Here is a 27,831-nt window from a genome sequence, read left to right as displayed (position 1 = left end):
TCTCTAGCAACAAGAGCTCTTCTGGAACAGGAAACTCATTGCCCTCTTAAGTAGGTGCAGCCTCTTTTTTGAAAGAACATATGTTGTATTGTCCCAGATATACCGCATCAGGAATTTCGTTCCATTGTTTTTGTATGTGGAATAAAGTTATTTAAAAACTCCTCTGTCGACGAACATCACGTAAAGACAATAATAGATAATTTACGACGTTAACTGAATTCCATGGAAACGACCATAGGCAATATGACGTTGTTAGGGTTCCGTGCATAAAATTTCCATAAAGTACAAAGGGTATTTTAGGAAAGCTATGTTAGTTTTTCTGTTTAGACTATTTTCCTCAAATAATAACATTGGAAGCAAGATGAAATTAATATCAAACACCGCATTTCCTTGAAACCAAAACTATACTTTCATTAAATAATTTTAGTCCCAAGAGATAACGTCGCTATTTAGATTCCAAAAGCTATTGTAACACGTATTAATTTTTTTTACCGTTTTTTAAGCATCAAACGGCAGTGATCGCGCTACTGTAAACTGTCAAAATAATCATCAAAGTGGACTAAGTTTAATGACAAGCTAGTAACAGTAACTACAGTATTTTACACAGATAAGGAAGCAGAAAAGAATGGAACTTTCATATTAGCCAATCAGAAGACACTTCAAATTCAATCAACCAATAGTCTGCTATTGTTTGAGCTAGATAAATTAAATTTAGCAAATAACAACGTCTTACCGCACAAGTAAATTAAATAGTTATTTGTTGTTGTATTGAGTTCATTGGATTGTCAAATCAAACCCGCTTATAGCAAATGAATGGAAGAAAGTCGTTATTGTACTGTTTAATTAAATTTATTCAAATTTAAAGTTCTCTTTCTAAAGAAACTAAACTTACTATAGAAAAAAACAAATCTTTATTGTTATTACAAAAAAGTTAAACATGTGTTTAACACTTGTTTTAAAAAAGTTCTACTTCAAATCTGTGTCTTTCTGTTGTTAAGCGTTCAACAATCTTTAGACATTGCTTATATTTAAACACGTGTCAAAACTTGTCTAACGGCCGTTCCCAATATTCAGTCTATCTCTTACTTGAAATAAAAATCGTAACTATCGTTGACTTTTCCGTCCCAATAAACTTATCGACTGTAACTCAACCTATCCGTGCACGCTGTCTGTCAATGGGACGACGTATTGCTTACCAGGGATATAAAGTTTGTATGGAAATTGCAATTCACGCGTCCCAATATAAGGCGATAAAAATGACTTATCGGGTATATTGGGACAGCTTCAGATTATTGACGGCTTAATACTGACATTAAAAAGTAGTAATTTATGTCTATCTGTAGATAGTATATTGGGAACAGCCGTAAGATGTGTCTAACAGATAGATCATATTCATATAGAAGATTTAGATTAAGTGAAAAGTTAATGATGACAGATAGATGAAAGCTGAAAAAAATTGCTTTCAATATCTTTAATTGTTCATATACACTTCAGTTTATGTTGTGCTTAACGACGTTTTAGTTAAACACAAGCTTAAAACTGTTTTGTAATAGAAAAAGATAAACTCCATTTTAGACGTCATATAGTTATAGTTAGGTCACTGTCTAACAAAACACTTGTCTAGGACATGTTTAAATTATTTTTTTTGTTATGACCCCGATTATGTTTCAAACGTTATTGCAAACCCAAAAATTCTGAACGGCATCGCAATGACGCTCGTCACTTAGAGACATACAATTTTATGTCTAATTATATATTATACAAACTTTAAGACTTAAGTATCCCAGTAATGTCACACGCCGCCTTAAGATACGACGCCTTTCTACTAATCTTACTACAGCCTCTCTACTGTCTTACTAGTAGGCTCCTTTGCAGAGGTTGCCGGCTAGATTATGGGTACCAAAACGGCACCTATTTCTGCCGTGAAGCAGAAATGGCTGCCGTAGTTAGTGAAATTAGTGGGCAAATGAGACTTAACATCTTATGCCTCAAGGTGACGAGCGCAATTGTAGTGCCGCTCAGAATTTTTGGGTTTTCCAAGAATCCTGTGCGGCACTACATATTAATGAGCAGGCGTATCAATTACCATCAACTAAACGTCCTGCTCGTCCCATCCCTTACTGTCACAAAAAAAAAAACCGAAACACAAATGGCAACAGAAAGAATGCGCCCCTGTGGTACCCTTTCAGAGCCCAGTATCAGATGCAAAAGCAAAATCAATACAGTTGATGCACTTGAACGAAATCAATAAATTCCCGCTAAAGCTGTCAAACTTTTTCATAACTTTCATAAGCAACCAAGGAATGATATATTTGTAATAGTGTTCAACTAATACTCAATAATTCAAGTTTGTTATTTATTTACTACTAAAGTTTAGCTTGTAATATTTATGTTTTAAAGTTTATGCAGATATTTTACAGGATGTAAACGGTATGTGATCTATTTATTCTGTTATCTATTTACATAAAATGTTATGAGTTTTCATTACTGGATAGTTTTTTTTATTTTTTTAATATAAAGTTATTGAAGTTTCAAGAAACAATTATTTTATAAGCCTTATTCATTTGTGGGTACACAAATGGATGAAGTCGTGGGTATAGATAACTTAAACCATAATTTACAACCTCTATTAAGTGATATAATAAAAAATAATTACAATAATATAAATACCAAAAAATAAATTATTAATAACAAAAAATAAATTACAATATATTAGAAAAAAAAGCTATATCTACCCGTAAATTCGATGTTGCCCGAATTTGCCAATAAGCTAAATTTTAGCCAATAAAAAAGTTTCTCTACTTTAATGAAATGTCATGGGTATGGACGAGAGCAAGAGAGGCAGCGGCCACTTACCAACTACCAGGACTAGAACCATTGATAAAGACATGATGATGGTAGGCCTAACGCCAGCAATAACCTAAGATCGTAAACATGACGATCTAGTATCAAGAGGGCCGACCATAAATAGGGAATGCGTCAGAGGAATATATATATATACTTACATACGTACACCTTCCTTAAGGGTCGGCAACGCTCTTCTGATTCCTCTGGTTTTGCAAGAGAATGTGGGCGGCGGTGATAACTTAACACCAGGTAACCCGTACGCTTGTTTGTCCTCCTGTTGCATAAAAAAAATGCGTGCTAGCACTGAGTGAAATATACTTAGTCTGGCCATTATTACTGTTACAATTAAAAATAACCAAAATATTACATTTGAATTTGGAATCTGTCATTTTTATATTATGATTGTTCATTGAGTTTTCTCAATTTGGCGGTCATACATTGTACAATATTTTGCGATATTAAAATGGAGTGGGGTGATAAAGAGAGCCGAATTGCTGTGATTGCATTACACAAAGTAGGTTTGGAGCCAAATACAATTTTTAAAACTCTCCATACGCTTGGTATTAGTAAAATATTTGTGTACCGGGCTAATAATAGAAACAATGAGACCTCCTCTGTTTGTTACAGGAAAAGATCTGGCCGTACACGTAGTGGTCGTACAAAAAAGGTGGTCAAAGCAGTAAGGGAAAGAATTCAAAGAAATCTTGTCCAAAAGCAAAAGATTTTATCTCGGGAGATACAGATAGCATCTAGAACCATGTCGCGTATTTTAAAAGATGACTTAGGACTTGCAGCCTATAAGAGACGTACTGGTCATTTCTTAAGTGATAATTTAAAAAGAATAGGGTGGTAAAATTAAAAACAACTGCTGAAGTGGTAATCAAAGGGAGGTCACAGTAAAATTTTGTTTACGGATGAGAAATTTATATATAAAATAATTAATCCCGCAATACTTTTGTTGAATGAAATTGTTAGTAAATTTGGTCACGCTAGATCGCAACGTAAACGTTACATATGCGGGCAAAGACGAAGACGGCAGCTAGTTAAGAACAAAACTTAGCTTTTGAACAGTTAGAAATAATAAATAACTAAAACGAATAGAATTTCGAATCAAACGTGAAATAGAATTCATTCTGAGCTTGTGGTTAAGCAATAATGAAACTTAAATGTCGAATAGTTTTCAGTTCAGCTTTAGGTGACCGAGTGAGTAATATTACCGTAATGCTCTCGTGCCAAGTTATCCACCTTAAGGAAAGGAGTCTACTAATTCATGTATATTTATAAAACGGCAATTTAAAACTTAATTGAGATAGCATAAACATTAAACAATTGGAAAATATTTCTCCCTTTATGTCTGCATAATCGAATTTTTGAATTTATTCATTGCAAATAATGCAAAGTAACGAATAAAATCAAATAGTTTAAATAACAGACTGTAACAGTAATAATAATAATAATCAGAAATTTGATAGAAAACTGAAAATGCTAAAAAAAGGCAACAAAATAAAAAATATCAACAATTTCCTTGGACCGTGCACTCTGTTCATTGCTAGAACAATTATTAGAACATTAACAGTAAGGCCTAGCACTCATTGTCGATTTTAAGCGGCGCGGAATATTCTTGCGGATTGAAATTCGCACAGTATGTTTCAACTAGCACGCAAATCGATCAAATTTCGCGCGATTTGAGTCAGTTTGTACTCAGTTCTCAGCGGAGAAGCATGTAAATGGACAACAATATTAAGGCGAACAGTAAGCAGAAAACACGCAAACATGGTGTTTTTAGACAAGTTTTGTGGTGAAAGTATAGCATTTCGAGCTATGAACACTACTTAATCCTGTTACACATATCCTTAAGTCTTATTTGTAGGTTGCTAATGCTTGCTGTTGGTTATAGTTAACACTGCCGAGCCTTTTTGAACTACCACTTTTCTTTGAAGTTAAGCAAGTTTTTTGGCATGGCGTGACGCATTTTTTTGGTACTTCTATCCGAAAAGTTATTCTTATAGCTTGTACTTTTTTGTGTAGGTTCATTTATTCAGATTAGTAGTGAATAACGAGGATTGTAAGCATATAAACTGTTTTTTACGCAAGAATTTAGAAAATATTGGCTTTGTTACATTGATGGCGGGCCGGCAGCCGTGAACTCATATCGCTGAAAGTCGCTGGCATTTAGTGTCGCCTTAAGTATTAAGGCGTCTCAAAAGATGACACTAATACTGGAGCAAATGCTAGCAGTGGGTGAAATACACTTAGTCTGGCCATAAATACATTACAGTTAAAAATAAATAAAATATTACAATTGAATTTGGAATTTGTCATTTTAATATGATTGTTCATTGAGTTTTCTCATTTTGGCGCCAATACATTGTACAATATTTTGCGATATTAAAATGGAGTGGGGTGTTACAGAGAGTCGAATAGCTGTGATTACATTACACAAAGTAGGTATGGAGCCAAATGCAATTTTCAAAACTCTCCAAACGCTTGGTATTAGTAATATGTTTGTGTACCGGGCTTGTGATAGAAAAAGATCTTTCCGTCCACGTAGTTCTCGTACGAAAAAGGTGTTCAAAACAGTAAGGGAAAGAATTCGAAGAAATCTTGCCCGAAAGCAAAAGATTTGATTTCGGGAGGTGAAGATAGCATTTGAACCATGAGTTCGAAAATATGACTTAGGACTTGCAGCCTATAAGAGACATGCTGGTCATTTCTTAACTGATAATTTAAATAAGAATAGGGTGGTTTAATCATAGTTTCGAGTTCTAGGTACGAATAAACGCGGCTAGCGCTTGTTCATTGACCATCATATTCGAAATACGCCGGAGAGATCCAAATACTACTTACATGACATTTCCTGTCAAGTCACTCTTAAGGGAGCCGAACGCGATCCAATAGATGGAAAATTGGTTTTCTGTTTTATCTACCTACGAAGCTTATACTAGGCTACCTCTATATTGAGCAATATAGAGGATGTGTGGATGGAGTGGGCGTGTTTTGCTCAATATAGGGGATATTGAGCAAAACACGCCCACTAACACAAAGTGACACACAAATCGCGTGTGCAGCAGGATGTTTAGCTGATGGTGATTGATACGCCCTGTCCAATACAATGCAGTGCCGCTCAGGATTCTTGAGAAACCCCAAAAATTCTGAGCGGCACTACAACTGCGCACGTCACCTTGAGACATAGGATGTTAAGTCTCATTTGCCCAGTAATTTCACTAGCTACGGCGCCGTTCAAACCGAAACACAGTAATGCTTACTCATTACTGCTTCACAGCAGAAATAGGAGCCGTTGTGATACCCATAATATTGCCGGCATCCTGTGCAAAGGAGCCTCCTACTGGTGTTGCTTATAGCCTTATTATGTAGCCCGTAGCTTGTCACACACTAAAGTAATAAACCTGGCCTGTTTTCATCGGCTGTCTAGGAACAAGAGGCTCTATCAAGAATCTAAATTATATAAGCCATGATTAATTTTAATATTAGTCTATTAGTTATCTGGATTACCGAGCCTTGCTCGGATTTCTAAGAATGTACAAAACTTTTCGGACATCTGGATTCGAACTGGGGTCTTCTGTTTTCCGGATCACCCAATGTCCCATCTGAGCTATTAAAGTCTTTTATATAGTGCCGAAATTTACTTTTGTATTCTAATGTTATTGTAGCTGTTTCTCATTAAAACACGGATAAAACTACATTTTTTCAAATTGAAATCTATCTAGATCGATTTCTCGCCCCCGATACTACCTGTATACTAAATTTCATTAAAATCGTTGGAGCCGTTTCCGAGATTCAGGTTATATATATATATTTATTTATATACAAGAATTGCGCGTTTAAAGATATGAGATAAGATAACATACACACACAGTTGTTTATTTAATTGAATGTAAAAAAAAATGAAAATTATTAATATTAAATGAATCTTGTTGTTAGTGTATCTTAACACACCATGGGCAATAAAGTAATTAAAATTATGCTTTCGCTTCGCTTCTACTAAGTAAGTCTGTTATACGGGTCCCGAGTTGATACTGCAGTGCAATATAACTGTATAAAGTTAATTCATTTTGAAGATGAGAATATTAATTAAAATATTCATTGTTGATATTACATTCTGTATGTATATGTAATTTCCATAATTTTTTTGAAGTTATACTTCTTTAGGCGCTTTATGAAAAAATGATTTGAGTGAAATTTTGAGATGCGCGCGCATCACTGTAACACAAAAGTAACAGGTTGCAGTTGGTTCCTAAAATTTTCTGACGTTTGCATCATTCGTTATTTTTTTTTGGTTTCTTCGTCCATTATTAGGATAGGCAAAGGATTCACGCCCATACAGCCGTTTTTATTATTTAATAATTAATTGTCTAAGCCATCTTTGCAAGGTTTGTACAAAATCGTTCTTTCTAAAAACGTAGAATAGCACGAGGAATAAATCATTTTAATGATTTTTGCTTCGTTAGGCCAAAGAAGTATAACTCCTTCATGCATACATAAGTACACATACATATTTTTTTTAATAATTTCACACGTTTACACAAATTATGTAGCCCCAAATTAGGCATAACCTGTGCTATGGATTGCAAGACAATGATATATTTAATACGATATACTTACTTAAACATACATTAATACATATAAACATCCATGACTCTGAAACAAACATCCATATTCATCATATAAATGTTTGCACCTACCGGGATTAGAATCCGGGACCTCTAGGTAAGTAGGTAGGGTCGTTAAACACTGGGCTATACAGGTCGTCATTCATTAACAGAATCTTTCTATGTAATTTCCATCAACTTCCCCAGACAGTGGTATATATACAATAAAATTTTACTGTATGATCGATGACCGATACCAAAACATTATTTTGATAACTTTTGCTGATATGTGTATTTGAGTCATACGGTGGCGATCCTTAATGTCAAATGCCGGATTTAGGTTACAAGTATAAATTAGGTATTTGTAACCTAAGAAGGTTTCGGATCACTTCGAGAAAAGTAGTTTCTCTGAAAACCTGGTTCGGTATTTGTAAAATTGAAAATAAACGGTCATCAATAACATACCATTTTAAGTTATGTGTGTATGTAGTGGAACAAGCGACCAATAGGGCAGAATACATGATGTCCAGATAATTTCGAAATATGTCCAAATTAAGTTGAGCATAACCTGATAAAACTATTGAAATAATAAAATTGATCGGGCTTAATGAATGACCAATTCTTAATGGGTATGCAGTCAACATTACAAAACCCACAATAAAGTATTGAACAAGAAAACTTTTTAACATCTGATAAGATGTTGTAAATGTTTTCAAAGCTTCCATACTAATAAAATTTTGCGATAAAATATCCACTTACAGAATATTTACTTAGATGGCTGAAGCACTATTATAAAAATATATATGCCTCCCAACGGAGGCTCTTTTGTGAGCACCACAGCGCGGCGCTGTTCTGCCGAAAAGTAGTTATGGGCAATCATTATCAAGTTTTAGGATGCTACTGGGCTTGCCACGGTTTTGTTCGGCGTCAGGCATGTTTGCTGAAGCACGAACGGATGATTTCTATGCCATCATAAGGAAAAGGACATCATCCGTCCTGGCAAGCCTGCGTTCGATCTCAAACAGTATCCTGAATATGATAGTGGGAAAACTGGATTCGCCAATATTGCAACAATTCATTCAAGTTCTTGTCCGTTAAAAATACACTGTCTCAGATTGTATCCAAAGTTATTTTGTGTTATTATGTTTTATGAATTAATTATATTAAGCAAATCGTTTAAATTGTAATAAACAAACAAAGTTAGGCTTATAGCCTGTAACTAACAAAATATGGGCCTCTGTTGACTCAATAAAGAGATTTATTATTATTATATATTACTAGATGACCTAGCAAACGCTAATAATGTAATAAAAAAAATTTGGGTGTAAAAGTAGATGCAACCGATTCGCAGACCTACCAAATTTATCGTACTACAATTATTGTAAGTATTGATCCATTGCCATCTTGCAACCCTATAACGGATTTGTAGATGGAATTGAATAATATAGAAATCACGATACAAAAATAGGGGTTGATCGTAGAAGGTTTAATATTTAGGGTTGTATTTATTTTTTAATTATGTATCTTAAAAAAAAAACAAGAAATTACGTCCAAAAAAATTAATAAAAATTTAGGGGACCACCCTTAACATTTAGGGGTATGAAAAATAGATATTAGCCGATTCTCAGACCTACTGAATATGCATATAAAAATTTGGTAAAAATCAGTAAAGCCGTTTCGGAAGAGTAAGGTAACTAACATTGTGACACGAGAATTTTATATATAAGATTTTGTTTTGGTTTAAACTTGCTAGGCTAATGACACTAAATAATTATCTCTATTTCTCAAAGTGACGAATGTAATTGCTACGCTAGGAATATCTTGCAGGTCTTCTCACTTTTTCTCATAAATAAATAATTTATTATATTTATTAATGGTTATATTAATATATTACATTGGATCAAGATGATAGAAAAATGCGAAGAGTTACGTTTGTTTAAATTTGGCTAGACTCGAATAGCTTAGATTGTGTAAGGTAAAGCTAGTAAGGCTCCGTGATATCAGTTTGATTTTGGGTCGTTCTCCGATGAAATGCCCTGTAAATAACCCGGAAAACCTTGCAATAAGGGGAACTCGGCAAGATTCGAGGAGGCTTTAGTTGGTATTAGCACTTTTCCCTCTTCTACTTAAGTGAAAGAGGCCGAAGTGGCATGAGTCTCACACTCCCAGTGCTATGTAAAGCGCAGTCGTGGTACGAAAATTTATTTCCTCTCCGTTTGAAAAAAAGGTTGAGGTACTTTGTATACATGTTTTGTTCCTGCTCATTGCGCCCTGCCAACTACACTATAGTTTGAAAATAACTAGACTATATAATCAGTTTCCATTATTGAGCCCGATTTGTTTGGGCATTGTAAATAGCGCCCATTTAGTTAATTGTTCTGTAACATGTATATTATTCTATAAAGATAAATGATAAAACTTACCACTTATAACAGTGACACAGTCCAGACCGCTGTAGTAATAATTATTCTTACTCTCTGTACCATATGGGTGAGATATATATTTCTGGTCCTTACTATCGAACAAGAACTTCTCACATCTCGGATCCTGTTCCTCCCTCTTCACGCGTCTCTTGGGAACGTTGCTTAGTGAAAATATATCTTGGTTATAATTGTATAAATAATGATTATGTACATTGGTCCTCGATATTTCCATTTTATTGTTTCGATTAATAATATCTTCTATAAAATTAATTTCTTCTGTTTCGTGGAAGGCGGAACATGCTGAAACAAAACGCTTATATGTAGTATACGCAAGATGGCGCACCTTGTATTAAAAACATGTTATTAAAAGTGTAATGCAGATGTGATATATAGTATGTGAATAATTTTTTAAATTAGTGTTAAGCTATCGATTTTTTCAACTCCAAACACTACGTTGAAGCATGGACAGAAATGTTCACTATCCCTTTCGAGTCGGACAGACCGCGTTCTAAGACTGCAAGACAGTGGTGGATCGCCCTGAAGATACGTCATCGTGACCCGAGCGTGGGTTCATGACCGATTGGTTAATGAAGTTCCCACGCACATTGCAAACCTACAAGTAAAGTCAAGTGAAACTAAGTGTAGGTGTAAAGTTACAGGAGATACGGCAAAAACACTTGAAAACCGGTATCAAATTTAAGTCAATCGGTTTCTATCTATTATCTGGTTCAGAATGTATATGTATGTGTGCAAAAAATAGTGTTTTTTAAACCGATCTCAAAAAAGGAGGAGGTTCTCAATTTTACTGAGATCTTTCCTTTTTGCGAATCGCGCTGCTGCCTCGTTTGTTATCATTCTAGGTTATTAAAATAATCCTTCCATATTTTTATAGCAATAATATCTGTTTTTTGACATTTGCTTTGTTATTTTTTCTTTTATTCTTATAATGCTAATTGTTCATATCTATTGTATTTGTGAAAAATTGGTGCTAACAGGCTGGCTAACAGATATTTTTTTTAAGTTTATAAGTTTGCACCATGTGATCTTATGGTCATACTGACACTGTTATGGGGACATGATACCACTCGATATCAGATCGTTGAGTTAATAGGTCAAAAAAATATTAATTAACTTACATTTCGCTGCAAACTACTCGTCATTGATCTTATAAGATCTCAATTGAAGAAGAAGTTAATGGTTGAGTGCTTTTAACGCTAGTACCTACGTGACATACACAGACACATCTCCTACTAACTTTAGTTAGATCCAAAGCATCAAATTCGCTATACCCGCCATAAGCCCGTATACCAAAGTCAAATTAACTTTATTCAATTATGCTAAACTAAGCGCATTTGAATTTTTTTATCACTACATGAATATTAGGGTGACTAAGTTTAGTGTTATCAGTTACGTTTGACCACATGCGGCCGAAATTATGTATTATTAACCGACTTCAAAAAAGGGGGAGGTTCTTAATTCATCGGTATTTTTTATGTTTGTTACTTCAGAAATTCGACTGGATGAACCGATTTTGATCATTCTTTTTTTATTTAAAGGCTGTCCCATTGCAGTTTTGTCCAGATCTGAAAATGATATTTATGAGAAATCCATAAAAGTCTTAAATTTGCTGTAAGTATGTGCGCGGCAAATTTACGAATTACTCAATATCGCGCCAACCGATTTCGATGATTCTTTTTTTATTAGAAAGGATATATTTCAAAGATAGTTTGGTCATTGTTTGGTTAGGTTCTGATTATGGCATCCATGACATAATCGCAACTAGAAATAGATTAATTAATTAGATTAAAAATTCGCAATTGTTTTTTTACTTTTTAGTGCAAATCATATCGCATGTTTTGAAATAGTGTTTTTGAAGTCGGTTGTTTTGTTGTAATTTTTTTTTTTAAATACACCCAGGTCAAACCGTGTGGCACAGCTTTTATGTATTTACTACCTATTCGAGAAGTTCCTAATACTACCTAAGCTAAGGTAACAGAAACCTTTGAATGTAGAAATCCATACAATTCATATAAACCCTTACACAATACATTTGTATAAACAGGTGGTGAAATGAAAATATGATTTATGAATTCAACAATAACACATCCATTTGTCATAAATCTGGGGCTTCTCATATAGAAGTAGCCAGCACCGGTGGAAACGGTGGAAAACATAGTGATTAATTGATCAAATATGACTATGAAAGCGATTTGGAAGGTCAGAGGGTCTTGTAAGAACCATAGACAATAATATATTGCTAGACAGAGCGTTCTAAAAGAACTAATGCGGTTATTTTATTAATTATTTAATGAAATTGACTGACCAATGATTCAGTGATGTGTATTTTGTAAAATTTACACATCTTAACATGTACTTTATAATATTAAAATTGCTTGTGTTACTGTGTAGCATTGAAAAAGATCACAAAATGAAACCGTTGAAACCGTACTTGTCGACACTTAAATCTTTAAACGGTGGTTAGTATCATTACATAATAATAAAGTCCCAGCAACTATCAGGCATTATCTATAAATAAATTAATTTTTTTTATTAAAAATGGCTCTGTCAAAAATCCTACTACTCCACAGCTGAATATCTAAGTGATCCGACAGCCTGGGACTAGATTATGATTATTTTATAGAAGAAAGAGCGGGAAAAAATGCTGTGAGAGTTTCTTGCGCCGGTTCATCTCTCTCAGAGCGCCATTTGTTTCCGGAGCGGTAGTAGTGCCTAGTATATTAGAAATTACATCAAAAATAATTCTAAATGAACTTATTTTGAAAAAATAAATGCCGTTTTATGGCTTTTACAAGATCCACCTGCCTTGGAACGCACTTTGAAACATATGTTTAATATCTGAGCGACGTTTGCAAAAACCACAAGAGAGCTATGATCTACGATCTGAGGGCTAGGTGTTCAGCCCTGGCCTTAAACTTAATAAAGATGCAAAATTTTAATTACCTATATTATTACATGTTTTAATATAATAATATGTTATGTGTCTAAGCATTATATATCTATGGGATTCTACACGTGGACTTATCTGAATAATTGGAATTCTTGGAATATTTTATATTTACAGAACTATATTTAGAAGCTGTCAGGTGATATATTTTAATCTCTGGTTTCATTTTAATATTCTACATACATAATTTTAGAGCCGTTTTTATGTTTTACTGCGAAAACTACTAAGCCGATCGGAATAATACTTATATCATAAAGTGTAGCGAGTTTCGGAGAAGGTTTTAACTTCTTTACTTGTTTAGGCGCGTTAGGGAAAAATATCAGAGTCAATAATTACGGGGCGCGTGTACACCGTCACGCAAATTCGACACCCTGACGGTAGCTGGTCATCTAGACCATTTGTATCATACTATAGCTACAAGAGCAGTATGATACAAATGTCTCTTATGTCTACTGAACCACAACCAATGGACAAGAATTTTATAAATAAAAATATTATATAATTAAAATTTATATACAAGTATTAAAAATAAAATCTCTCTAATGGTATAAAAATAATTTGAGGATATTTAATTAAACGTTTATATATATCAGTGGGAGGGTATATATCAATTTCTACTGTGAAGCAGTAATGTGTAATCATTATTGTGTTTCTGACTGAAGGGCCCCGTAGCCAATTAAGGGCAAATGAGACAACATCTTATGTCTCAAGGTGACGAGCGCAACTGTAGTTCCGCCAAAGATTTTTTGTGTTTTTCAAGAATCCTAAACGGCACTGCGTTGTAATGGGCAGGGCGTATCAATTACCATCAGCTGAATGTCCTGCTTATTTCGTCCCATACTGTACTAGGTTAGGTATCTAGGTTAGTTGATTGTCCTGTATTTTAACTGCGTGTGCAGCAGAAATATGTCTATTTGCCAATCCTTCAATATGAAGAGCTCTATTGTTACTTGGAATTAGGAGTAATGCCAAGAAATATCACCGACTGTACTGGTTTTAAAGGCACTTTTCATACAGTCTTTAGTTAACGGAAATATGCTTTGTTCTAGTGCTCTAATTTAAAAACAAATCATCTGAAAAACTACAACTTTTGTAGTTGGTGCCAAGTTATACGCAAATAATTCGACAATCAGTATATTATAATTTGTTAGTATAATAATAATAATAAAGCCATGTTGTTCTGTACTTAAAACAACTCACACATTTGAAAAACCAATAATGTTAAGCTATAATGTATAAACTATAAAATGTCTCTTAGTTCGGCGTGGCGATTGACAAAGGCCTCCTCCAACGATTTCCACTCTTTTCTGTTTTTCGGCAACTCTTCTCCAGTTATGTCCTGCTGTCAATTGTATTTCATTTTCCCACCTTGTGTTACAAATATTAAAACCATAAGTCTACTCTACTTTAATTCTATAGACAATGTTGGTTCTCTCTAATCTGCCTCCTGACAACTTAACCTCCTCTTTGTTCAGTAATCGGTTACTAATGTTTTGAACACAAACGATCAGCAAGCCAGTCGAGCTTCAACAGTCGCCTGGCATGGTTGCATTCTAATACCATATTCGTACATTAAGTGAAGTAATATGAGAAGTAATTGTAAATTCTAATAAACCGCTTATTGTAAAGACGACACTTTACTGGCTCGACCTTAAAACTTGTGTGCTGTCTTCGTCGTTTTCTTTTACCCTCTCTTGGGTACCATTCTGTAAGTCTTTTGCTCCATTTTCCCACTTTATGTCGCATCTTATTACTACTAGTAGTGTCTACATCTACTTAACTATAAAAACTTAAAGGTTCCAAATTGAACTGATATTAAAGCCAAAAGTATGGAACTTCTTAATTACCTACATCACGTATCCGCTACGCTAAGTAATTTGTATATAAATTTTGACAGACAGACGCTCGGACGAACAAGATTAAGTGATCATTTGACAGATTGTGTTATTATATGGAACCCATAAGACGATATAAGAGGGATTCATAATAATATGAGGAATTTCCACCGATCATTGATGCCGGTATTTCAAACATGCCAAAACTTAGGTATTTTACATACAGACCTTTTTACAATCACTGAGACAGTCTGCGGGCGCTGAATAAATTAGTAAGACCTCGGGCATTGCGCTAAGGGAGACTGTTCAGTATCATTATAGTGTTGGAGAGTAACTTTATCGATAAAACTAAAATTTATTTTAAAAAACATACGGTAACTTATTTTAGACAGAAATAATCCACTGACTATATTATAATATACACTGATTAAATATTTTTTTAATTTTAGGAGAATAGTATTTGCAATACAATTTATAAAATACTAAAATGTTTAATTTTCTAAGAGTGGAATCATACAAATTTATTTAGTTATTTCGGGTTAAACACTGTCACGCTACTAGTTAACCAAATTTACTTATATCGACAGTAAAGTGACTTACTTTTTTACTTGATCTTTTCAACAGTGCAGATTCGCAATAATAAGATTTTAAACCTTTTGCGCAATTTTTTGAAAGTTGACTAGGAGCTTAATTTTAAATAATTTCAAGGGCAGTGTATTAGAAGCTTATTTTAACTTGATTGAATCCTTTGCTGAAGTAAAGGGTGTTTACAGACACACAGACGGACAATGAACTGTTTCTTTTTTATTTAAGAACAGAAAAATAAATAAAAAATATTATTGTTTTTAAGCATATCGTGACTTCGCCCCATCACTATACCCAAACGTTTCTCATGTAGTGGTTGAAATGAAAGCCACTATCATCCGCTTTTGCCATTCACTGTTCGCTGAGACTATTTCTTTTTCTTTTTGTAGAATATCCAATAATGATGTTGTTTTGACGAGATTTCAAGTATGGTGTCTGTATTTAAAAACGACTCAAATTTAATTAAATAAATATTAATAATAATAATATTGACACCCTTTTATACAAATTATCTTGCACCAAACTAGGCATTTTACTCCGCCTCCATATCCCTATATCAAAGGGTTGGTATGGTGCCGGTCCCAAGCCCGGATAAAGGGGAGGGAATCCAAGCCAAGTTGTGAGACGTACCGTGACGAGGGCTGCGTGTCTGGGGGAGAGCTCAGACGTTAACGGTGTACCTCCGATACCTGGGCACCTCGGAGTGTTATTTTATGCCCTTCGTCCAGTAAGCGGGGCTCTGCCAAAAAAGGTCCCAGGCTAGATGAGACTCAGTCAACCTCGGGGAGACCCAGCTTTAAGGAGGTAAACGGGTCCTCTCGTGTGGGCATTCGACATACCCATACTATGAGTGAGGATGAAATGCGGAAAGTGCGCCGCGCTTTGATTACCGGGGCTGAACAAGGTACCGGGCCGACATTTTTGGGTTTACGCACAAGGTTTGCTGACTGGATATTAGTAACTTGTGAAAATGATTTCAGCCGAAAGTGGCTTGTGGGCAAAGTCAAGGATCTGAAGCCGTGGCCGGAGGCAGAGCTCTCATGCATGTCTTAGGAACAACTGCCCAAACCTTCCATAGCCACGACTTTTCTGCCGAACAGTGACACAGTAGAAGAGGCTGAAGCTGATCCGAGCGCAAAATGCGGGACTGAACACCGAACACTGGAAGGTGCTCCATGCAAGGGAGGACAAGGGAGGCCAAGTGGTCACTTTTTCCTTGGACGATCCCTCCGCGGAGACCCTGAAAGAGTCCGAGTGCTGCCCTTGGTTTTAGAAAGATTAATTTTAAATTCAAGGGCGTCTCTGAGGGTTCCGCATCCGCGAGTGGGCAGCAGGACCCATCCAGACCAGCGGGCCTGTGGGGCCGGGAACATCCGGGATCTCCCGGGGCAAAGGGCCGATATCTAGGAACGTCTCAGGTCCCCTCAGGGGAGGGAAGAATCAGAGTCGGGCTAATTCTGGCCGAGGGCGGAAATACCCATACCAGAAGACAGATCGACATAAGCCTTCCACCTTTGGTGGGTTCGACTGACGCACCGCAGTGATAGGGCGAGGATACTTCAGGCAAACCTCCACCACGCCAAAGCTGTTACTGCAGTAATGGAGAAATGCCTCGCGAATGGTGAGATCCTCTTTGCCCTACTACAAGAGCCGTGGGTCAACAACGGCAAAATATTGGGACTGAACGCCGCTGGTAAGTTAATCTACAATACCAGTGGATTAAAACCCAGAGCTTGCATAGTCTTCAACAAGAACACTAATTTCTTACCTGTTACAGCGGTCTGCACCGACGACCTTGTTGCGGCGTACATTTATTTCAAGAGTTGGGAAGGTACCAAGGTGATAGTTTGCTCGGCGTACCTTCCATATGAAGAAAGAGACCCGACAATAGAATTGGCGAGAGTGGTGGAGTATGCACGACGCAACAACGCCGAACTGATTGTCGGGGCCGACGTCAATGCGCAGCACACAACTTGGGGAAGCAGCGACGTCAACCATAGAGGTGAGCAACTTCTTAATTTCTTAGACACTAACGGCCTACAGGTACTAAACAGAGGTAATAAGCCAACCTACGTTACCACGAACAGGCAGGAAGTTCTAGATATTACATTCGCTACCGACAACATTGCCAGGTGAATATCAAACTGGCGAGTCAGTGATGAAATTTCGCTATCGGATCACCGACACATAGCTTTTGACATTTTGGCTTGCCTCGAAAAACAAACATATATGTTTAGGGATCCAAAGAAAACAAACTGGACTGTCTACAAAGAGAAACTCAGGAATAATTTGGAGAACATCCCTAAGCGCATCAGAAGCCTGGATGAGCTAGAGTTGGCAGTGAAAGTAACCACGGATGGCATCACTGACGCCTACGAGGCTAGCTGCCCACTCTACATACAACACTCAAACAGGAAAGTGCCTTGGTGGAATTCAAACTTGAACAAACTAAGGAAGAAATCCTATAGGCTGTTTAACAGGGCTAAAAAGACCCATGAATGGGAACCCTATAAAGAAGCCCTGACAGAATACAACAAAGAAGTTAGGAAGGCCAAACGAGCATCTTGGAAGAGGTTCTACGGGGATTTATCAAAAATTCCTCAAGGAGCCCGAGTACACAAACTGCTCGCCAAAGACAAACCTAGCCAAATCGGCCTGCTTAAGAGACCAGATGGATCTTTAACAGCCGACGAGGTAGAAAATGTAAGAGTACTGATGGCCCAGCACTTTCCCGGGGCTACCCATCAACCATCTGTAGCAACGCCTACACAACGGCCTCTTGTCGAGGACTGGCGTAGAGCGGCAAAGATAATCAAACCCCGGGACATAAGGTGCGCCATCAAAACTCTGAAACCCTATAAGTGAAGCGGTCTAGACAACATTTTTCCAGCGCTTTCAAAAGGGCTTGGATATCCTAGTACCGCTATTAGTCAAGATATACCGGGTAAGCTTTGCCTGGGGCTATCTTCCAGAACAATGGACTAAGGCTAAAGTACTATTTATACCTAAGGCAGGCAGAAAAAACTACTCCTTGCCAAGCTCCGTCAGGCCCATAAGCCTTACCTCCTTTCTCCTGAAGGTTATTGAGAAAGTCTTGGACAGATACATAAGGCATTTATTTTCTCAAAATTGATTCCTTTAGAATTCTTTTTGATGTCATTTCTTATACTACTAGATACTACTACCGCTTCGGAAACAAATGGCGCTCTGAGAGAGAAGAAGCGGCGCAAGAAACTCTCCCAGCATTCTTTTTTTATGCGCTCTTTTCAATAAAAATATACAATACTGTATAGTCGCTATAAAATAATCACAATCTAGTCCCAGGCTGTCCGATCATTTAGATATTCAGCAGTGGAGTAATAGGATTTACGGCAGAGCCATTTTTTTATAAAACATTTAAATTTATTTATAGATAATGCCTGAACAGTGGCTGGGACTTTATTGTAGAAGTGTATACATTTACCCTTAAAGCTATTATGTATCTTATCCCTTATTTCTAGTGTTATAATATAAGAGAGAATGTTCTAAGCCTAAAGCCCATTCATAGTTCTCTCTACTGTAGAGGCAGGTCTACAGAAACGGCCCTTCTACAACTTGTGGACAGAGTCGAGAAGGCGCTACAAGATAAACAAATTGCACTCTGTGCGTTTCTGGACATTGAGGGCGCCCTAGACAATACCCCGATAGAATTTTGAAAGTGGGAGAGTCACGCTGCTGTCTCATGACGTCAGCACAATCGGGCCAGACTCGTCCGGGTTACTTACCACACTCGCACAGAATACCGGCGTGAAGTAGCGGCCTAGTGCCGCTATGTTTCGCATAGGTTAGTGTCGAGGACCGGAGGCCATTCCCCCCCGTCCTTCCCCCCCCCCAACAAAATATGATATTTAAAGAGAAATTACCCCAGGTGGGTACCGGCTCTTGTAGAGCCAGAGAATCCCTCCCCGAGCATTCGCACTCGGGCTGCCCTTCGTATTCTGGGGAGGGCACAGTACCGTGTATGTCACAGGACAAACAGGGCAGCAACAACACGGCACCCCGCTCCACGCTTAATGTGGACTTTTGTAACATCCGGGGAATTCACTCCAACTTAAACGCCGTCCACCACCACCTTGAGACGTCGCAGCCGGCCTTGTGTTTCCTTACGGAGACGCAGATATCTCGACCTAGCGATACGTCATATTTAACGTACCCCGGTCACAAAATTGAGCATAATTTCATGCCTCATGCCGGGGTATGTGTGTACGTTAGGGAGGATATCTGCTGTCGGCGTCTCGGCAATTTTGAGGGTAGGGGCCTGTCTACTCTCTGGCTCCGCGTAGATTTAGAGGACCGCGTCCGCATCTATGCGTGTGTCTACAGGTCCCATAGTGGTAACGCAGAAACGGATCACCTCATGGGCTGCGTTCAAGCGGCATTTGATGACGTGCTTGCTCAGATCCCCTCCGCTGAAATCGTAGTCTTGGGTGATTTCAACGGGCACAATGCCGAATGGCTTGGATCACGTACCACAGACTACGCAGGGCGATCTGTGCATAATTTTGCATTGGCGTATGGTCTGTCCCAATTGGTTGAGTCGCCGACGCGGCTCCCGGATGTGGATAGCCACATGCCGTCCTTATTAGATCTTCTGCTGACTACACATCCCGATGGTTACCAGGTCTCTGTCGACGCCCCTCTCGGAACGTCCGACCATTGCCTGGTCAGGAGTGTAGTGCCTATCCAACGCCAACGTCGCAGACCACCAGCGACCCGCCGCGTTTGGCACTACAAGTCAGCAGATTGGGATAGGATGCGATCCTTTTTTGCATCCTACCCTTGGGGCAGGGTTTGTTTCCCTTCGGATGATCCTAGTGCCTGCGCCGTTGCAGTAGCCGATGTGATACTGCAGGGCATGGATATTTTTATACCAAGCTCTGTAGTACCGATTGGTGGCAGATCACAGCCCTGGTTCGATGCGTCAGTTAAAGCAGCATCTGACTGCAAAAAACAGGCGTATCGAACTTGGGTTGCGGCGCTGGGCTCAAAGGATCCGAACTGCAAAGTTCTGAAGAGGAAATATAACCGTGCCTCCAGATTTTTTAAGCGGCAAATCGCCCGTGCGAAATCGAAGCACGTCGTCAAAATTGGCGAGCAGCTTTCCAGTTACCCGACCGGAACACGCAAGTTCTGGTCGTTGTCGAAAGCTGCTCTTGGTAACTTCAACCAGCCGTCCATGCCGCCGTTGCACATGAGGAATGACACCCTGGCCCATACGGCAAAAGAGAAAGCCGATCTCCTGTGCACTCTTTTTGCCTCCAACTCGACTCTTGACGACAACGGAAAAACACCGCCGACCATCTCGCGGTGTCAGAGCTCCATGCCTGAAGTACAGTTCCGACAGAAAACTGTTAGGCGAGCTCTGTTTTCGTTGGACGTCAGGAAGTCGAGCGGGCCGGATGGCATTTCTCCAATCGTGCTTAGAACGTGTGCCCCTGAGTTGACGCCGGTGCTAACGCGTTTATTCCGGCACTCTTATTCAAAAGGCGTAGTCCCTGATTCATGGAAGTCAGCCCTTGTCCATCCGATCCCAAAAAAAGGAGACAGTTCGGATCCAGCAAACTACAGGCCTATTGCGATTACCTCCCTACTCTCCAAAATCATGGAGAGCATAATTAACCGCCAGCTCTTGGTATACCTTGAGGGTCACCAGTTGATCAACGACCGGCAGTACGGCTTTCGCAATGGTCGGTCGACTGGCGATCTTCTGGTATACCTAACACATAGATGGGCGGCGGCTATTGAAAGCAAGGGGGAAGGCCTGGCAGTTGGTCTGGATATAGCGAAGGCCTTTGATCGTGTATGGCACAAGGCGCTCCTCGCAAAACTTCCATCATTTGGGCTTCCCGAGAGCTTATGCAAGTGGACCTCCAGCTTCCTCACTGGGCGCAGCATACAGGTCGTTATCGACGGTTATTGCTCGAATCCCAAGCCCGTGAACGCTGGAGTTCCCCAAGGCTGTGTGCTATCTCCCACGCTGTTTCTTCTGCATATCAATGATATGTTGGACACCGCCAACATGCATTGCTATGCAGACGACAGCACTGGTGATGCCGTATACACGGGCCATGCAGGTCTCTCTCGGGAAAACGTCGACCAGTGCCGGGAGAAACTTGTGTCTTCTATCGAGTCCTCTCTCGAGAAGGTCGCGGAATGGGGTAAGTTGAACCTTGTCCAATTTAACCCCCAGAAGACTCAAGTTTGCGCGTTTACCACTAAAAAAACCCCATTTGCCGTATCACCGCTCTTCGAGAACACTTCCCTTAAAGCCTCGCCTAGTATCGGAATACTGGGTCTCGAAATCTCGAGCAATTGCCAATTCCGTGGCCATCTGGAGGGCAAAGCCAAACTGGCTTCAAAGAAACTGGGCGTCATAAATAGAGCACGGCAATACTTCAAGCCGGCCCACATTCTAGCGCTCTACAAAGCGCAGGTCCGGCCTCACATGGAGTATTGCTGTCATCTCTGGTCTGGCGCACCCCAGTATCAGCTCGATCCATTTGACCGCGTGCAACGCAGAGCAGCTCGAATTGTCGGGAACCCAGTACTCTGTGAACGGCTGGATCATTTGGCGTTGCGTAGAGACTTCGCTTCATTGTGTGTTTTCTACCGCATCTATCACGGGGAGTGTTCCGAAGAGCTGTTCAACCTGATTCCTGCCGCCGAATTCCACCTTCGCACGACACGCCACAAGTTAGGATTTCATCCCCACCATCTGGATGTGTAGTGGTCCTCCACAGTGCGGTTTTCAAGGAGCTTTCTTCCTCTTACCACGAAGCTGTGGAATGAGCTTCCTTGTGCGGTGTTTCCGGGACGATACGACATGGGTACCTTCAAGAAAAGCGCGTACACCTTCCTTAAAGGCCGGCAACGCTCTTGTGATTCCTCTGGTGTTGCAGGAGAGTGTGGGCGGTGGTGATCGCTAGTAAAGGGACTACTTAACAAAAACGTAGACTCCACCTCTGTCAAATGGGTAAGGTCAATGCTCTCAAATCGCAAAGCTCTAATCTCTCTCCATGTCACATCACTGGAGCTATATACTACTCGAGGTGGCCCACAAGGTGGCGTTCTTTCGCCACTTCTATGGACACTAGCAGTAGACTAACTACTCAGTAAGCTGGCAGAACTTAGGATTGATGCACTTGGGTACGCAGACTACCTAGTTATTATCGTCAGAGGTTTCTGCCAAAGCCTACTAAGCTCTATATTGCAAAAGGCGCTAAACACCATCTCACAGTGGTGTACAGCCAACAAACTGTCAGTCAACGCAGGAAAGACTGTTATTGTGCCATTCACAAGGAAACGAACACTACACAAACTGAAGTCTCCCACCTTAAATGGGCTCCACTTTAGAATTCTCAGCTCTTCTAAAGGTTAAGTATCTGGGAGTCACATTCGACCAGAAACTCACATGGAACTCTGACATCGACAAAGCCGTTAAAAAGGCCAAAACAACCATGGGTGTATGTCGACGTCTGGTAAGGACACAAGGGATGGAGGAATGCGCCCAAAGATCCTCCTATGGCTATTCACAGCAATTGTGAGACCAACAATCACAAACGGCTCCATTGTGTGGTGGAACAAAGCCAGCTAGAAAACAACTGCAGACAGACTAAATAGCCTGCAGAGACTTACCTGTATGTTGGTAACCAGGGCCATCACGTCTACTCCTGGTGCGGCCATTGAAGCGATGCTAATCCTACCTCCTTTTCCACTGTTCATACAGCAAGAGGCGAAGGCGAACAAGCTGAGGGCAATCGCCCAGGGGGTTCATGTAACTGGATGTCGCAAACGCTTAGGACTTTAGAAGACTTAGTTCTGCGTGACTCAACAATTAATCAAATGACTATGATCAAATGACTCCACAATTAATCTCTGTTAAACACTATATCGTGGAACTACCTTCTAGGGACGACTGGATGAATAACAAAGTCTCGTGGAAGGACAAGAGCCTAATGTGGTTCACCGATGGCTCCAAAATGGAAAATGAAGTTGGCTGTGGGGTCTATGGAGAACGCCCCAGGTTTAAATTCAGCACAAACCTGGGGAACTTTTCCTCCATATTTCAAGCAGAGGTGTACGCCATCTTGGAATGCGCGGAAACCAATATCCAAAAAGGCTACTTCAATCATAACATATACATTCACTTTGATAGTCAGGCAGCATTGTTGGCTTAAGACGCTGACTTCACGGCGTCTAAGTTAGTCAATAATTGCGTTGAATGCCTGAATTCATTAGGCATGATAAACAGAGTGATTCTCAGATGGGTCCCAGGGCATGCCGGAATCATAGGCAATGAAATGGCCGATGAGCTCGCAAGAGCTGGGGCTAAAGCAGTCTAATATGGTCCGGAACCCATTTGTGGACTGCCTGAGAGCGCCATCCGACACACCCTGAGTAACCAATGTAAACAAGAAGCAAGTTGGACCAACTCTTCAGGTTTAAACCACTCTAAAACACTGATAAGGGCATTCAACAGTAGTTATGCGAATGAAGCCCTATCTTTGAACAGGAAAAATCTATGCATACTCACTAGGATGCTAACCGGGAACTGTCGCCTAAACAAGCACCTCAGTGTGGTCGGCATCAAAAACGACAAAACTTGCAAATTCTGCCTTGAGGATGTTGAAACGCCTTTTCATCTACTCTGCGACTGCGGCACACTAATTCATAAGCGTAACACAATCTTTGGCGACTACTTCGTGCCACCAGTTGGTGTTTGAAACTCTTGCGTCAAGGAGATACTGCGGTTCGTAACGGCACCAGGGCTTGACGACGAGCTTTAGTATGAGTGCCGAACACAATAGTTCAATTTTGGCCGCGGTGTAACTAGGAATCTTTAGGACTAGGAAATAGCCACCCTCTTCAAATAATAATAAACTAGGCATAGCCTGTACCATGGGTGCAAGACAACGATATATTTAATACAACATACTTACTTATACAAATAAATACATATAAACATCCATGACTCAGAAAAAACATCCATGTTCATCGTATAAATGATTGCACCTACCGGGATTCATACCTGGGACCTTAGTCAGGGTCACTAACCATTCGGCTATATGGGTTGTCATTGTATATTAATTAATTCTTAAAAACTTGAGTTGCTTTAAAGAGAAGTATTGAGAAAAACAGACAAATAGTTGTAAATCGTTATCAACTATCCTAAAGACAAAAATGTTGTAATAATTCTGTTTCGAAGTTCTTTTGGTTGTATTTGGTTAGTAAAACAGCAACCAACAAATTATTCCACAAAGTAGCTGTGAGAGGCAAAAAGTTTCTTGCGAAACGCGTGGTTGACAGACATCGACGTGATGCGGGTGATTTCGCATTTTCACGATGATGTCTCTTTACATAGACCGTCTAAATGTTCAACAAAGTGCTGAAAAGTTTTGTGAAGTGACTTTTTTATTTTATTTATTTATTTAAGATGTACCAACAATAACTCAACATTAACAATTGTTTTGCACTTACATACTAATTCTAGGTTGGTTATTCTAATTAGGTACATAAAGCATTTTAATTATGAAAAAATTAAGTAACTTAGTAATAAATCTTAATTCTAGAAAATATACAATTAAAATAATTATAAAGTGGTAAGTGTGGAATTACAAAAAAAAAAGTAAGAATTAATAAGTCATTAACAATCTAATACAAATGATAGATAATTAATAATGAACACTTGATATTCATGTCTTATATTTTGCTGATATAAATATATAAATGAATTTCACCACCACCCTTAAAATTCTTAGTGTTAATTACACAATATTTTAATTCTCAGTCGAAATAAATACACTATACAAATTTATTTAAAAATAAATATATAAAATAATATAAGCCTTTATTTCTGTTATTTATAACTTAATTAACAAAACATATTAAAAGTTTATAGAGCGTTGCCGGCCTTTAAGGAACCACCGCACAAGGAAGCTCATTCCACAGCTTTGTAGTAAGTTGTAGTTTACCAGAGGGAGGCTCCTTTGCACAGGAAGCCGGCTAGATTATGGGTACCATAACGGCGCCTATTTCTGCTGTGAAGCTGTAATATGTAAACATTACTGTGTTTTGGTCTGAAGGACGCCGTAGCTAGTAAAACTACTGGGCAAATGAGACTTAACATCGTCTCAAGGTGACGAGCGCAATTGTAGTGCCGCTCAGAAGTTTTGGGTTTTCAAGAATCCTGAGTGGCACTGCATTGTAATAATAATAATATTGACACACTTTTTACACAAATTATCTTGCCCCAAATTAAGCATATATAGCCTGTGTTATGGGTTGCAAGACAACAATTTATTTAATACAATAAACTTACTTAAACATACATAAATACGTATTATAAACATACATAAATACATTTAAACATCCATGACTCGGAAACAAACATCCATATTCATCATATAAATGCTTGCACATACCGGGATTCGAACCCGGGACCTCTAGCTTAGTAGGTAGGATCGAGGTAACCAATCGGCTATACAGGTCGTCAAATGGGTAATGGGTAGGGCGTATGAATTATACCATCAGCTGAACGTCCTGCTCATCTCGTCCCTTATTTTCATAAAAAAACCTGGAAGAAAGTTCCTTGAAAACCGTACTGTGGAGGAACTGTGTTTTTGATTTGCTTGTGAATTTTTAAATTAGTAAACTTATTTATCAGTCACAATAACTGAACATAAACAAAATAGAAAACAATGTCAAAAGTATCCCAAGAAAATGATAGTAAATTATTTGAAGATTTTAAACACAATTTCGAGTCACAATTTTATTTATAAATCGCTAGGAAAACGTGACCTCGCTTCCTCCTATCCCCGGCCCCGTGTACTTCACTCCAATTTACACGCAAGCCAAGAAGCATGTTCATTAATAAAACGGCACGTTGTATTATAATTTTGTTAGTGAGTATTGTATTCATAATTTGGCAGGGTTATTTTAAGTTTAATGTTATGTAATAACAAAAATGAAATTTGAAAAACAACATTTTATAAACGGTGCGGGATTCGAACCCACGACCTCCGGCGTTCATAAAATTTTGTTTTTCAAATTTTATTTGTGTATTAGTCCTAGAAGTGAGGGTTATCACTTTAAAAACATAACATATTGTTATGTAATAATTCTACTGTTGTCTAGTAAATTTGATCATTTAGAGGAAGTAAAAGTTGTAATAATGTTTCTGTGCAATATTGTGGAAGGATCATTAACGTGCATTGTTGTTATTTTCGCGGGCTGTCGTTGTGTTTTACGAACGTGCCTGTCACGCGACAATGGACTGTAACAAACTCATTAGTAACGCGCCCTAGAACCGAAGGATCCGTGAATAGAATAAAATAGAAGAGCTGTTTCGAATGGTGCTAAGCACGATGAAGTTCGATTTCAGGTGATACAAAATTTTAACTAATAAATTTCGTCGGGGCAACGAACCACTGTTTGCACACCAAATATCTCAGTAGGAATGTTTAAATAATTAATGTTGACGCGGCAATAAAATGAAATGTTCCTGTTAACCAGTTTTTAGTTAATAAAAATTGATGAATTAGCAAATTAATGATACTCGGCTCGAATCTTTTTTATGCTATTCGGATATTGTCGTTGTCGAATATGATAATCAATGGAATTTTGTAACGACTTACAGTAAGGGTGCGATCTGTGGCAGAATCTGTAACATTCTGTAATCAAATTGTAATGCGCTTACATTCATTGCTGCATTGCAAAATTTTATTGGTCAACACATATTTAGACAACTTATTAGTTAGTGTACTTCAGATCCACAAAAAAACAAAAAGTAATAAAAAAAAAACAAAAGACTTCAAAAAAACTATTTCAAAACAATGGATAAAATATAAAATAAATATAATTTCATAATAATGGATAAAAATTAATAGTAAAAAAAATCTAATAATCGTTACAATTATCATTATTTTTGGAGTTGGTGTCAGCCAAGGCCCACAGCCGACACAAGCACATCACACCTACAAATAATAAATATATTTGTAGGTGAGATGTGCTTGGCATAAAAAGGCATAAAAGGCATTTATTTTCTCAAAATTTATTCCTTTAGAATTCTTTTTGATGTCATTTCTAATAACTACAAGATACTACTACCGCTTCGGAAACAAATGGCGCTTGCGTCGCACGCGCAACGTGACAAGGCTACACTCGAGGTCGGGGCTGCGGCCGCGGAGGGAGGACACCGACTCCAAAATATATACTTAAAATATATACTAATAATATATACTCCATATCTATTTATTTGGAATAGCTCTTTTAATCGGTTGTTTTTTTTGTAAAAAAAAATAATAATGAAATTGAACTTTATTTTAATTTAATTACCATCCATTGGTTGGTGCATATTGAGTAACAAGAGTCCCAAGCCTCTCTAACAAATAGCTGAAGGCTGATACAAATGGTCTATTTGACCAGCTAACGTCAGGATGTCGAGTTTGACTGACGGTGTGCGCGCGTAAAAAATCACTCTGATATTTTTTCCCTGCGGTTCTGCGGTGAAATTCTCAGAGCCAGTTTGT

The 27,831-nt window shown here is 38.4% G+C and overlaps 1 protein-coding gene across 2 annotated transcripts in view; it reads right to left on the bottom strand.

The window, feature by feature from the left end:
- LOC126970981 (neuropilin and tolloid-like protein 1) overlaps positions 1 to 27,831 on the bottom strand; it is a 287,957-nt gene that overhangs the window by 64,494 nt on the left and 195,632 nt on the right. For both annotated transcript variants that reach the window (XR_007730751.1, XM_050817145.1), the window contains exon 4: positions 9,881 to 10,180. Coding sequence is in view for 1 of the 2 variants with exons in the window: in XM_050817145.1 (XP_050673102.1) it covers positions 9,881 to 10,180 (300 nt within the window). In the remaining variant the exon portion in view is untranslated. The remainder of the gene's footprint in view (positions 1 to 9,880; positions 10,181 to 27,831) is intronic.

This window comes from Leptidea sinapis, chromosome 22, assembly GCF_905404315.1.
Source record: "Leptidea sinapis chromosome 22, ilLepSina1.1, whole genome shotgun sequence".
Lineage (NCBI taxonomy): Eukaryota > Metazoa > Arthropoda > Insecta > Lepidoptera > Pieridae > Leptidea > Leptidea sinapis.
Note: the sequence above shows the minus strand (reverse complement) of the source record. Positions and strands in the feature narration are given on the sequence as shown.